A 13,299-nucleotide genomic window follows, 5' to 3' on the forward strand; every position below is an offset into this window, starting at 1 on the left:
TGAATACTTCCACACTGTTAAAAGTGGCCATTTTGTTTTTTTTTAGGGGTAAACATTTTGTAACAGAAATTTCATCTTCCAGTTAAGAGACTGGTAAGTGCACGTTTTATAGTCAGAATAAAAAAAAGAAAAAAGAAAGGCTTCTGTCGAGACAGCGAAAACACAAAGGAGAAAAACACTGGAAAAGATTTTCTAAAAACATATCCTCAAAACTCCTTGTTGCCACGTGGCCACAAGGTGTGTTGCATGTAAAGTAATGTGGCTACAAACATAAGCACAATGACAATTAACTAGTTTCAGGCTATCTATAGTTCTCTATTTACATTTGCTTTGCAGGCGAGCTATTTAAATATGGCCACCTTTGACTGAAACCAACAGGTTCACACCCGCTGTGTGAGGGGATGTAGAGACATTCTGGGAGGTGCATGACAAAACAAACTGAAACAGAACTGCACAAAGCAAAACCGAGACCAGGACAAGAAAATAAAAACCCTCCTTCCTTAAGAGTCCGCGAAAGCACAGAACATCAGAAACTGGTGATAATTCAAAGACTATACCAGTGATTTGTTTGTGTTTTTTTGTATCTACAGTCTGTTCATACTAATCATCTGTACTTTACACGACTCTTATATAAATAGCTGATAGTGACTGAAGCTTGGTCACCAAAGTGGTTCCAAAACAGGCGCCATAAAGACATGAATGGAAAACCATGTCTGCTGGGATGGAAGGAAAGAAAAGCTTTCGTTCTTTGTTTATTTATTTATTTGTTTTTTTAAAAAAAGGGGGGGGGGGGTATAATACTTGTATGGTCCTAAAACAGTGTACGGTAACATGTGAGGGTGGATTTTTCCTTTTATGGGGGCTGAGAACTGTGTTGATATACTGAATGACTTTGGGTCTGTGGGTATCCTGGGCAGAGGGGGTGGGGCGAGGCAGGGCAGGGGTTATGAGTTATCGGTCTTACTGCTGTGTGTCCTTTCCTCCTCTTCGTCGGAGGAATCTCCTCCGTAGGGCACTAGCCCTGATGCATCTTCGTCCACTTTAGACTTCTTCTCGCACGCCTCTTCTTGAACACCTGTAAGGGCACAATGAAGATGGAGAGACAGAAAAGTAGAAAGAAGGTGGGAGACATGAGAGAGGGAGAGAGAGGGGGAGGGCAAAGAGAGAGAACAAAACAAAAAGGAAACCCATTGAGGAGCCCCATGTTAGCGGTGGTTTTTGAGTTCGTTTGATCCACAGCCAGGGGAGGGAAGATATCAAATGAAACGGCAGCAGAGCACACATCCATAACAGGCAGGTCCCGGGGACACATGTTGAGAGAGAAAACAAGGGAAAGACAAAAAACATATACAAGAAGAGCATGTTAGTGGGTTCCACCAGTGGAGGGATTCACACAGGTCTCCACTCCTCCCCCATTCCTCCATGGGGGCAGATGCCATTTCATGCAACAGACAACTCTACAGAAGGCTGTCAGGATTTTAGGAAATGCATACCCACTGACTCGGCGCTGATGGGCAGACTGGCTGATTCCTCTGTCACGGCGTCTCTCGGCCTTTTGCGTGTAACAGGGGCGGGAACCACAAAGGGAGGTGGTGGCGGAGGCATCAGAATCCTGATGAGAAGAAAAAAAATCATCATGAACCGCACAGGATTCATGAAGGATAAAATACAGGGGAAATTAGATCTGTTAACACACCTTTCCACTGCTTTCTCCTCTGCAGCACTGGAGGCAGGAGGTTCAGAGTCCTGATCCGCAGGACCCTCTGGAGAGCTGCTGGGAAGCTGCACAGAAAAGCACAAAACGTTCAAGACAACACAAAACTTAAACACAAAAAAGAAAAGGTTTGATTCATTTGCATGTGAAAATGTCCTTATGCTTAGGGCTACTTATTTTTAAAACTTTAATTTCAAGGTAAACTTAATATATTAAAAAAATCTCCAGCAGACAACTGTACAGCATGTGATACTTTCACGTTCCGAAGAAAGTACTTTTATTGTGTCAACAGCAGCTCACTCACTGAATGTGTTCCTTTAAAAAATCCATAAAAATGCTAAACCTGAGCCTTACAAATACATCCACCCGTTATCTGTCTGATGTAGTAAAATCTGGACAACTGCAAAATTCTCATTTACGGCCAAACCTGTGTCAACCTGACTCGTCTTTAGATGGGCAGCATGTCAGCAAATGCTTAACTAATGAGTAATGCAACGTTAAAAATACTGTAAAAAGACCCAATTTGGATTGTCCTAATCCAAACGTTTAAAGATATGTCTCATAACAGATAAAGATATGAATTTGAAAAGAGCTTGAAAGGCTTCCAGGGATCATTGTTGATGCTGGGAATTTCCAAAAGGTCAGCATTGTATCCATTCTCAAGCCAACACAGTGACGTAGCTTAAATCCACGTCTGTGGTCGAAAAACACTGCTTGGCTTTGTATTAGAGATGGCAATTTGACATTTATTTATGTAACTCAAGACTAGTCAAAAAAAAAAACATGAGAGCTAAAGACACAGCGTACATGTGGCCAAACTGAAACCAGCATTGACTCTTTTCATGCAATAATTTAGACACGTTCATGCTAAAATGGCCAGAATTATCCTTGATATATGTGATGCGTGCAGGTGTTACTCTTCAGCCAACCTGTTCTTCCTTAGCCCCTTCCTGGAAATGACGCTTGGGACTTCCTGAGTCAGCGGGGGTGTTTAAAGATCCTTCAGGCTCCACTGTCTCACTGCTGCCAGGATTCTTAAGTAAAGCAAAAACCAACACACACACACACACACACACGCACGCACACGCGCACGCACACAAGCACACACAGAGATGCTGCAGCGGGACGTTACAGAACTAAAACCCAACGAAGACCTCCACAGGTTTCATGCATCTTGACAACAAGCATAACATAGATTGTTACATAAACAATGAGCTCAAAACTCCTTAATGCGAAGTTTCGTGCAGCTTCTGGTGTGTGTGTGCAGATTTAAACCAGTGCTGAAATTAGTAACTGGTCAATTTATTAGATGACTGAATAAAAAAACAAATAAAACCTACAGCTACGCTGCATGCGACAAGATTTTTTTGAAAAACCGTTACAGTCTAAACTACTCAACAAAATAAACACTTGAATGCTGAAAGCAATATTTAGAGATGAGTAGCCTTAACCTTTGATTACCTGGACGAGATAGGGATGCGGTTTCCTAGGACACACCGGATACTGAACCATTGCCTGAGAAGATGGAGGGTTTGTCGACATGTTAGAATGACTTGGGGGACCATTTGCATTACTCCAATAACCACTGGCTCCTGGGTACGCTGAATAGCCGCCAGCATACCCATTTGCTGGGTAGTTATACCAGGACCCCTGGCTAGAGTAATTGCTATTAGGTGGAAATCCATGTGCTGCGTATGCTGAAATGAAAGTATAGAACGTGGAGTTAATAGCACATATCACATGAATCAATAACCGTGTTTTGACAACTGTGACCTACTATTTCAACCTATCGTTGAGCCACTAAAGACGCCAAGGGAGGATTAATTACCACAAGAAGACCGCACTCAACTAGTACCTGATATGTGGTCACCCTGCTGGAATTAGTTAGAAGGCGTAAAATAATACTCACGTTGTGTTGAGCCGGTGGCTGTGTACATCGAAACCATGCTGGCATGTTCGGCTCTCACCTGGAGGATCATAGAAAACAAAGGAGCTATGGGGCAAACTGCAAAGGCTGTGTTGATTCATTGTCAACAGTTGAGCTGCATTGTGGGTAGGTGCAGAGCACTCAAAATCTATCTCTGGAGATCAGGTGGTTCACACTACCACTTTCACTTTAGGAGGTGGGTATCAGTGAAGACTATATGCTTTGATAGTTCCACCTTCTTACACCTCCCATCAGGCTCTCATTTAATTCAGTTCAACTCCACAACTTTATCTGTGGCAACGATGTTACGCACTTACAGTTTCCAGCAGGCTCTCTGTGAGTTTCTTCGCCGCCTCCAATCCAGCTGCATTTGGGTGGCTGTAACACACAAAGGGGCATTGTTGAATATGATGAAACAGACTCAGGACAGGACTCACAGAGAGCAAAAAGAAGGAAGGGGGCTCTTTGGTGGCTGTTTCAGTCAGATTAACCAAAACTTGGGTTTTACTTCTGTGCCAACACGTACTTTGCAGTCTGTCAGCTTGGACTGTTACCCTTGTAGTGCTACCAGTGCTACAAAGCTGAAGTAGAATCAAAATAGGGAACTTGAAAAGTTTGACAAAGGTCAGTACTTGAAATGAACATACCTGATGTAGACATAAAGAGGCTCAAAAGACTCCCGTTTTGACGCTTGTTCAATGTAGCCAGAGTTTTTCCCCCTGAGAAAGACTCGAGCCCCCGTCTCTGCCTGGATGTGACTCAGGTAGGAACCTCCTGGACCTTCAACCTTCTCATTCACGTTGAAAGAGGGCAAGGCCTGGTCCAGACCCACAAAGATCTTTGTGTGCACAAAACTCTGAGGATATGGGAAAAATGTGACTTATTATCATGCCCTGCACATTTAGGCTGTTTACTGACATCTAAAATAAGTCTGACAGAACAGATCTGTGAGCAGACGCAGTAATCCAAGGTTTTTCCCTGTACACCAGGGATGTTCTCTCTGCTACTTAATTTGGGAGGTGGGTATCAGTGAAGGAAATATGGTCTTCATTTGCCTCACTTTCTTAACCTCCATTTGTTAAGTCCTGACTGTGACACTACAAGAAGCCATACACAATAAATCACTATTGTTTTATTCACGAGCTAAACATCTCAAAAATGTATTTCCTATTTTTTCTATCACAACTTTGTTTTGTAGCAAGTGTTTAAGGTGACTATGATGTAATCTGTAATAATGTAATCTTTATTTCAGGATAACAACAAAATGGTCACTGATTTTGAGCCAAAATAGCAAACTCTTCTCATATAAATGCTGAAGCTGTATGAACCCACAGTAAATACCTCTATCAGCAGTGTTTAGAGCATACACTTAGCTCTTATCAGTAACAACAAAAACTGCAACAAGTGAGCACAGTGTACCACTTATTAGTCTCTGTCCCATGTCTAACATAGCTCAGATATATAAAAGTCATATGACTGATTATAATGTAGAGAAGTACTGGATCAACTAAATGATAAACAGGTTTTTGTTTAAGTCTGAGTATAGAGAGGCCTCCTGACAGTAAAATCCCTCCTACAAGGCAGAATTATCTACGACATGGTACCATTTTAGTAATGACTGCCCTGAAAACTAAACAGGATTCACCACCATTTGTAACGGAGTGAACTTCAACATGGATGTCATGTCTGCGTACCCCTGAATGAGGAGCTGCAGGGCGATGTCCTTGGCCTGGCACTGAGGTGGTATTGGGCATCCGTGGCACAGACGGGGGTACGACAGGGCGAGGAGGCTGAGGGTAGAGTGTGAGCGGAGGCATTACAGGCATCTGCTGTCCTCCTGAAGCTGCCGAGGCCCTCAACAGGTCCTCGGAGATGATCTCCTTTATCCTCATCACAGCTTCTGATGGTGCAGAGAAGTCAACAATGTTTGGACATTAGCCATATTCAATGCTTTGCCACAAAGGACGTGCTTTGGAATGCTTATGACATTTGTGATATACATTAGATAAAGAAAATCCAGATTTAGCTGATTAAAAAAGAGCTACTTACTGTTGACCTGCTCTTGGTTCTTTCCCTGGACATGCAAATACAAAGGTCTTTGTCTAAAAGAAAGCAAATCAGAAATGTCATGGACAACACAGAACTTGTCCACTCTTCCAAATATCTTTTCTTTTACCCCATTATCACTGTAACAATGAAGAATTAATGCTATACGGTAAATAACTCATTCATTTTAATTAACATTACACCCTTATATATACCCTTAAATATCTGGAGATTTTCTTAACAAGCAATAATCAAGTAAGCAATGAGGACAGTGCATGTATAGCTTGCAACAGCTCCTCAAAACTATAATATATTTTTATAGAAGTAAATAAATACCATATACCACGTCTACCATCTGACATCAAGATGTAACAAGTTGATACCTAGTACATGTGTACCAAATATTAGGCTGCATTTGTTGTTTTTATGTGTCAGATACATGCTCATTCAAAATTCTCGTACATATAAGTATTGGCACATACTGAATAATAATAAAGGACTTGCATTGGTGGTCAGGGACCAAAAACACTTGACTGGGACGTCCTTAGTTTCAGTACATACCCTCCTTTTCCCTTTTCAGCATCGGTCATGAAATGACCTTTGGTTGAGACGACTGCTCCACTGAACTGTCGGATCTGAAAAGAGAAAGAACAGAAAACTCTGATGAAGACATTGGAGGAATTGTTCGTGAATGTAACTGAACTTTTGTCTCACTTCCCCCATTCTCTTAAGTAGCGTCATGTGTTAAACGTAACACTGTCATGGCCACTTTCAACTTACCTCCTCCTGTGTCTTTCCTTTAGTAAGAAGGTCCCTGCAATTTAGCGGTACATCATTGATGTCAACCTCTGTGACAACCATCTCTTCTGTAGTGGCTGGCACAGGCAGACTTGGAGGGGTCTAGAAGACACACGAAATGACAAGGAAAACTGTGAGCCCTCAAACAACTGCATAAACATGACAGATTACAAGTATATGCTACCAATTTTTAAATCATGTGTACCTTTGCAAGTAACGGTGGAGGAGTCAACAGCTTTCCTTTTGCCATTAACATGGCATTTATTTTAGCAGCCATAGCTGCAGCCATTTCAACTCCTCCCTGAGGTGTTGGCTTTTCTCCTGTTTGCGGTGGCTGTGACACTGTGCTGTGTGAACCAGCAGCGCTGACGACTCCTGATAAAGAGACAGGGTGGCCTGCATTTTCACTACTCCTTTGCTGCCTTACATCTACGCTCTGTTTAGGTTGGGCTGGCTGATCCCATCGGCTGGTTAGGCACCTGAGAATAACAAATAACAAGCACAATGTTACATTTTTCACAGTTCATTACATTAAAGTACAAACTCAATGGAAAATGGACTTGCCATTTAAATCTTGAGGGTAATCAGATCAGAAACCAGTAAAACTTGTCAACCCTGGTGCAGGAAATGAAGGAAGGGCTCAGGGGACATACACCCATGCTCTACATGCTTCTTCCGTCTTGCATCGTTTGATTGGCATACTTTTACAGCTTATACTTGATACACACTTGATATAAACTTGATGGGCACATACGTAATTTATGTTTCACCTGTGCCACTGTTTTTGCAATACTTTCCAGCCGTAACGACTTCATTTCCCCGCTATGGCGTCAATGAAGTCATTTTTTAACATGGCATTAGTAACATTTGTCAATTTGTTTATTGTACCCAGTCGTATGCCACGCTAAAGGCCATGTACACGTACTAGAGAAATTCGATGATAGAGTTTGTCTTTCTGGTGAGGCTAACAAACAGCTTGCACAAAATTAACAGGCGTTGCGAGCATTATCAGCTAAGCTAACAACAGTCGAAGTTAGCTAGCGGTACCTGACTGAAGCAACAGCTAAGCTAGCTAACTTAGCAAGTAACGATCCTGTTTAGGGGGTTCATGATACTAATGTATCCAACGTTATTTAAGACTCGAATTAGTGTAATGCTCTATTTTTCTGATAGTATGCACCTGGACCAGGTTACTCGTGTTGACTTTAGAGCGTACAAATGATACTTCGAAAGCTAACATATTAGCAGGCCACGACCATGTATGCTAACTGGCGGTAAAGCTAACCTCTGTGGTTTACACTCGGACTGACAAACACCGCGGCTAACGTTAGCTAAGCTGGTTAGCTTGCTGCTCGGTGTAAATATGCAACGTCTCGTTTGTTAGTCAACTTACCAAATGTGTTTACAACAACCACCCTAAACAGATACTTACGGCGTTTGTCCAGTCATTCCCGAAGACATAGCACCACTCCACTAAATCGGCAGTAGAATTAAAACAGTTTCTAGCACAGTTGACGCTGAACGACGGTAGCCATCGGTGTGCTATCTCAGGCGCCGGCGACTTCTTCTGACGACTTGTCGCAAAGTCTGACTCGGCGGAAGTTGAGCTGTTTTCATGTTACGTAACAGTGTAGGTCTAACAGGTCACTTGTCAACATTATAACATGGACACCGTTAGAAAACAAATCTAAAGTTACACATTGACTCTGATTTAAAATGCCTAATAAAGCATAGAAAAATCCTGAGCTTTAAGACCCCTGCTTTTTCAGGAGTTCGTGGCCATGGCTGGGACACTCTGCTTGGGGGCTCTGGGGTAATAAGGAGCCGCTGGGCCCCAGTTAAAGGTACGGTCACGTGACACTCCCACCCACTAATATTCCCAGCGTGTCTTATTCATTTCAACTTAAGACCACTCAATGGACGAATGCAAGCATGTACTTCCTGTTTGTTTTTGCAATCATCAGTCAGCTGCAGTAGACCTGCAGCTTAGAATCAGCATGAACTTGATTTGAATGACAACATTTGATTCCAGCCTGGCCCTTTGCTGCATGTCATCCCTTCTCTTTCTCCCCCGCCTTTCCTGTGTCTCTCCAGCTGTGCCTATTTAAATAATAAAGCAAAAAATCCATAAAATATATATATAAAAAAGACCAATTATTATCCTAGCATGTCTCATCAACATACTACAAACTGTAGCGCCACTCTCATAGATTGTGCACAGTTTGCAATCGTCCTGCTTAAAATTCATTTGTTGAGTACATCAGAGCCATTACATCACGACCCTTTTTGAATGCAAAGCCAGTGTGACTGTACCATAAGGCAGAGTTCAGACAAAATTAGCACTGCATGGAAAAAATGCAGTTCCCTCAGAACAAAATGCAATTCTTTGCATGCCTAGTATGGCATGAAGTGACTGCACATATTCTATACAAGGTATTTGTTATTCATTCAGTTGCTTAAAACAGCCTTTTAAGTTTATGTTTAGCTGACAAGGAGCTCCAGCAGCAGTGTGAATTATTGACTCGTTTACCAGGAATAAAGGTGCAAGTTGAATGACCTCATCTTTAGCAACACAAAACCTTGAAAGGAGGAGATTTTGTCAGATACACAAGTCAACAAAGTGATTTAGACATGGGAGACCATTTATTTCCCATTTCCTACCAACAACCAACATAGTCTTCTTTTAACCATCACCACAATCAATTCCAAGTAGTTTTTTTAAACCATCTTTCCCTAAACCTAACCAAACCTTAAAGCAAGAATATGTACGTTTTGAAAGACGAAATAACACATTCTTCCTCTTACAGACGAAAAGTTGAACCGATAAGCGATAAAATGCACCCCTCACCAATTTAATGCACTCAAGGGTTTTGCTGCTACAGCCTCACTTGGTCTGGTATGACCAGCAGATTATAGTGGCTAATGTTAGCTAATGCTAGCAAACTTTAGGTACATATTGCTTTATAATGCACTTCAATGAGCCACTTCACTCTTTTCCACTTTTACTACTGCTACATTAGCTTACCATTTTAGCTAAATGAGCATGCTTTACTGTTATTTATTTATTTTTTTAAACTTTTAATATTTCTAAATGATAAATTACGAGTGACCTGAAGGAGATGAGTACAGCTGTTTCTACTACTTGTTCATATCCCAGTTGAGGTATTCTACCAGTCAGTGTTGAAATATGGGTGTTCCGCTCTGGGAGAAGAGTAGATCTGTTCGATGTGCCATCTCAATGATGTTCAAAACGTGTTTCTTTTGTCCTTTTTACAGTGGGTACAATAGATGTCCAAGCCACAGTCTCAACCAGCCACCATGGGCTTAGAGAAGTATCTTAAGCCTCCATTCAAAATACTGAAACCCTTTGATTCAAACTTAGTCCTTTCTTATTGCTCTAAAACTTAAGACAGTTCAAAGTAAAACAAGCAAAGAGGTAGTTAGATCGCAAACATACTCAGTGCAAATATTCAACAATGGGTGACCAAAAAAGAGACATAAGTAAGGGGACAACATTGAATCATTGTTAGACTGCAAACTCATAATTGACATTATTTTATTTTTCATTGAATAGTTTCTAATTTTTTTTCCGTGCCTTCAGACCAAGATGTGAATCAGAAGGAACAAACAAATCCCCTGATTGAGTGTACAATTCTGTCATAAGAGAGAAACAAAGATAACCGTGGTCAATGCATCTTATTAACCATCATTTGCTTAGCTGTTATGGCATTTATATACGGTTTAAAGAGGAAATATTCTTAATAAGCAACAATCTTTAACATATATTAGTATCCTAATCTGAAACCAGCCTCGAACAAAAAGCTGTTCCCTGGGTCTGTGCATAAGGATGTTGGACAAGTGGCCAAAATAGAATGATGTTTGATCAAAAATCAATGCAAGCTGGCCTCTAGGAGACTGCTTAAAGACAGTGATAGACAACTCTGCGATCCACATCCTTCTTAACCATTTAGTTCTCTGTATACATGCTCTGCGTGACCATCCAATTCACAGGTATTCAGATAGCTATAATGGTTGATCTCATTTGCTGCAAATCCAGTGTAAAATTCATTGTCTATAAAAATATTGAGATTTACTTGAACATAACCTTCTGACTATGTTATAATAAAAACTCCAGATGTCCGTTGCAGTTGCACAGTGGGATGTACTGTATAAATATTGTATAAAATAAGGCAGTCTTTTCAGTAGGATAAACCAGATACAAAAATTTCTGGGAGAAAAACTTTTCAAGTCCAAAATGTTTTCACATATTTCTGCTGTTGTCAAATGTCAAGCGGTTTACAGCATTAAACCAAGAGTAAGGGATTGTTGCAACAATGAATACACCCACGCACCCACACCTACAACCCAAATACACACACACAGACACACACGCGTGCGCACACACACACACAAACTCCTGATGATCAACAATAACAGCTTATTCTACAATGCAACATCCCATCCCTGGACAAATCACTGAGACGTAGACATTTCTAATATTGTTTACAGTGCAATACAAAAGTGTTCATTCAAACTGGTACTGTACTTTTGTTAAGAAAATAAAAATGTTTAATATGGTAATGCTTCATATGAATAATAATTGTGAATTTTTGAGAGTTATAGTAGTATTTGTCTTCATCAGCTTTGGCTTTTCTCTCTCTCTCTTTTTGAAATTCATTTTGTTCTTATTTATCGACTAATTCATTTATGAATTTTAATATAGAAAATATGGAACATCTAAGAAAAATTAACATACCAAATCATCTGTAATTAGTTACCTATGATCATGATGTTGAGGTTTTTGTCTCTCAGCAGTGGCCTAAAGTAAAGGTCCACTCCCTGACCCAAAAAGAAAGCATCCCCCTCCCACATGTCTGTTATGACAGCTACGTGTCAACTTGGATGTGTTTCTGAAGGACACATGAATATATTGCCAAAAAAAAAAAAAAAAAAAAGCAGTGGAGTGTTCTTTCATGGTGTGGCCTCCAGGGGCAGAGGGAGCAGTCCTGCCTTGCTGCGAGCACAGGGACGGAGGTCAAAGGTGACTGTATGGCCTGACGGTGATTGGACACCTTCATATCCAGACCAGATTTCCATCCACGCCTCCGGTGTTGCTCGCTCCTTCAGTAAACAAGCAGTTTTTACTCGGACAGCAACTTCACAGGCAGACAGGAGAGCCACCATGGTAATAAGGGGACGGATGCTTTGCCAGGAGGCCTGCAAGGACCCTCTCTCAGTCATGTCACATGACCAGCTACACTGCGAATGCCTGAGAGGCACGAGAAGTTCATAAGGATGCTGTGTGTCCATGTCTGTTTGTCACAGTTCTCATCTAACAGGGTTGTAAAGCCAGCAATGTCACTGCTGCAACTGCCCGTCAGGAAGTCCTTCTGCGGTTTCTGTATGGACGGACATGTGGACGCTCGGCGTGCTACAGAAGCAGGAGAGTGAAGGCGAAGAGGCCCTTTGGCTGGCAGGGAGAGAGACGCCCCAGCACGAGAGAGGACGGCTGCCCCAGACCGCAGAGTCCCAGGGCTGGACACCGCAGCACCTACTCTGGAGGCGGTCGCAGGCTGTGCAGCTTCCTCTCATCCAGGCCTTTCCAGTACTTGAAGTTGTTGTCCAAGTGCTGCATTAGATTGGGGAGGTCTGCAAAAGCTGGAGAGACGACAACAGATGTGACTGTTTTTAATGACAGTGTTATGTGTTTTTTTTTTTTAAATCAACACCACTATCTTATGGTGGGAATGCACCTATTGAACCTTTCTCTCCTGCTATGGATTCTTATATCTACACTCAGGAAATCCGCAGATACCAAGTACTAATTCGATACCAGTCTTCTCTTTTCCCCAAATCTGTGTTTGTTCATTGTTTGTAAGTCATTGAATTCTTTTTTATCTAAGGTAACACATAACCAGGGATTGCTGTGGCTACGGCTGAGGTGGCAGCCCATCCTGCCCACTTAATGAATGTAACTGATAGTGGAAAGACTAAAGTTTATAATGAAACTGACAAAGAAACTCCATCTAATGTGGCTTCAGTAAGGTCAGTATCTGCACTGATACCGATCTGCTGTATCAAACGAGTACATCTGTCAGACTTAATACAAATGTAGGAATAAAAGTATTTTTTTTAAAAGAGCATAATATTTTAATTCAGTTTATCTGTATCAGTGTATGTATCTCATCATGCTGTGCAGTCTTACCATCCCATGCATCAAACATGTCCGTAATGAAGTAGTCTATGAAGGAAATCTGGGACTTTGGGATGCTACACGTGTTTCTGTCAAACACAGGCATAACCACTGGTAGACCTTGTCTCTTCTCCTCGTCCGTCTGTACCAGAGACGACAGCATAAGTGATCATCGTGTACAATAAATAGGTAAATAACATTACAGAAAACAGCGCAGGTGCTCCCTGCTGGATCCATCTCCCCACATCATCAACACCACGTTATTTCTTTCTACTTACCTGTGCAAAATACTCCTCTGAGATGCGTCCGGCCCATTCTATACAGAGCTCCTGAGGCCTGCACGGATTGGAGATGTCTGCACACTTAATCAGCATCCGCTTGACAAGGATGCGATTCTCTGGGGATGTCAAAATGCTTTTGACAGATTCCTCATCACCATTTCCCTAAAAACAAAACAAAAACAAAAAATAAGTAGAAGCACCCCATTAGCAGAAAGACGAGTGAAATTCTACTTCTTAGTGTCACTTGACAGCTCCGTCGAGCACACAGCAGCAGAACAACTTCAAAAATGGCAAGATAAAAGATTAAAGATGACACAGGCAGCTGATAAAGGTTTTAGTT

At 41.6% G+C, this 13,299-nt stretch overlaps 2 protein-coding genes across 2 annotated transcripts in view; both read right to left on the reverse strand.

Annotated features, from left to right (window-relative positions):
* Positions 1–30: 30 nt before the first annotated feature.
* Positions 31–8,054, reverse strand: LOC143321281 (KH homology domain-containing protein 4-like). Its single transcript, XM_076731550.1, has 14 exons — positions 7,918–8,054; positions 6,691–6,964; positions 6,468–6,587; positions 6,249–6,322; positions 5,691–5,743; positions 5,336–5,541; positions 4,289–4,497; positions 3,959–4,019; positions 3,624–3,681; positions 3,176–3,411; positions 2,644–2,748; positions 1,697–1,782; positions 1,494–1,612; positions 31–1,075 (listed from the first exon to the last, which is right to left on the reverse strand). Exons 1-14 carry the CDS (start codon positions 7,944–7,946, stop codon positions 945–947), a joined length of 1,761 nt encoding a protein of 586 aa, XP_076587665.1. The 5' UTR covers positions 7,947–8,054; the 3' UTR covers positions 31–944.
* Positions 8,055–10,008: 1,954 nt separating this feature from the next.
* The window catches only part of pde8a (phosphodiesterase 8A), a 42,991-nt gene continuing 39,700 nt past the window's right edge, over positions 10,009–13,299 (reverse strand). The window contains exons 20-22 of the mRNA XM_076731592.1: positions 12,957–13,121; positions 12,691–12,820; positions 10,009–12,143 (exon numbers count right to left, since the gene is read on the reverse strand). Coding sequence (XP_076587707.1) covers positions 12,037–12,143; positions 12,691–12,820; positions 12,957–13,121 — 402 coding nt within the window. The 3' untranslated portion in view covers positions 10,009–12,036. The remainder of the gene's footprint in view (positions 12,144–12,690; positions 12,821–12,956; positions 13,122–13,299) is intronic.

Source organism: Chaetodon auriga, chromosome 1, assembly GCF_051107435.1.
Source record: "Chaetodon auriga isolate fChaAug3 chromosome 1, fChaAug3.hap1, whole genome shotgun sequence".
Taxonomy (NCBI): Eukaryota; Metazoa; Chordata; class Actinopteri; order Chaetodontiformes; family Chaetodontidae; genus Chaetodon; species Chaetodon auriga.

What these genes read in the sequence shown, in the direction of transcription:
- LOC143321281 (XM_076731550.1), bottom strand. Translation starts at nt 7,946, where the DNA reads ATGTCTTCGGGAATGACTGGACAAACGCC. An exon ending in CCTCTTTATGTCTACATCAG is followed by an intron (nt 4,020 to 4,288) that starts GTATGTTCATTT and finishes TGTGTGTTACAG; the next exon opens with CCACCCAAATGCAGCTGGAT. An exon ending in CGCATCCCTATCTCGTCCAG is followed by an intron (nt 2,749 to 3,175) that starts GTAATCAAAGGT and finishes GCTTTACTTAAG; the next exon opens with AATCCTGGCAGCAGTGAGAC.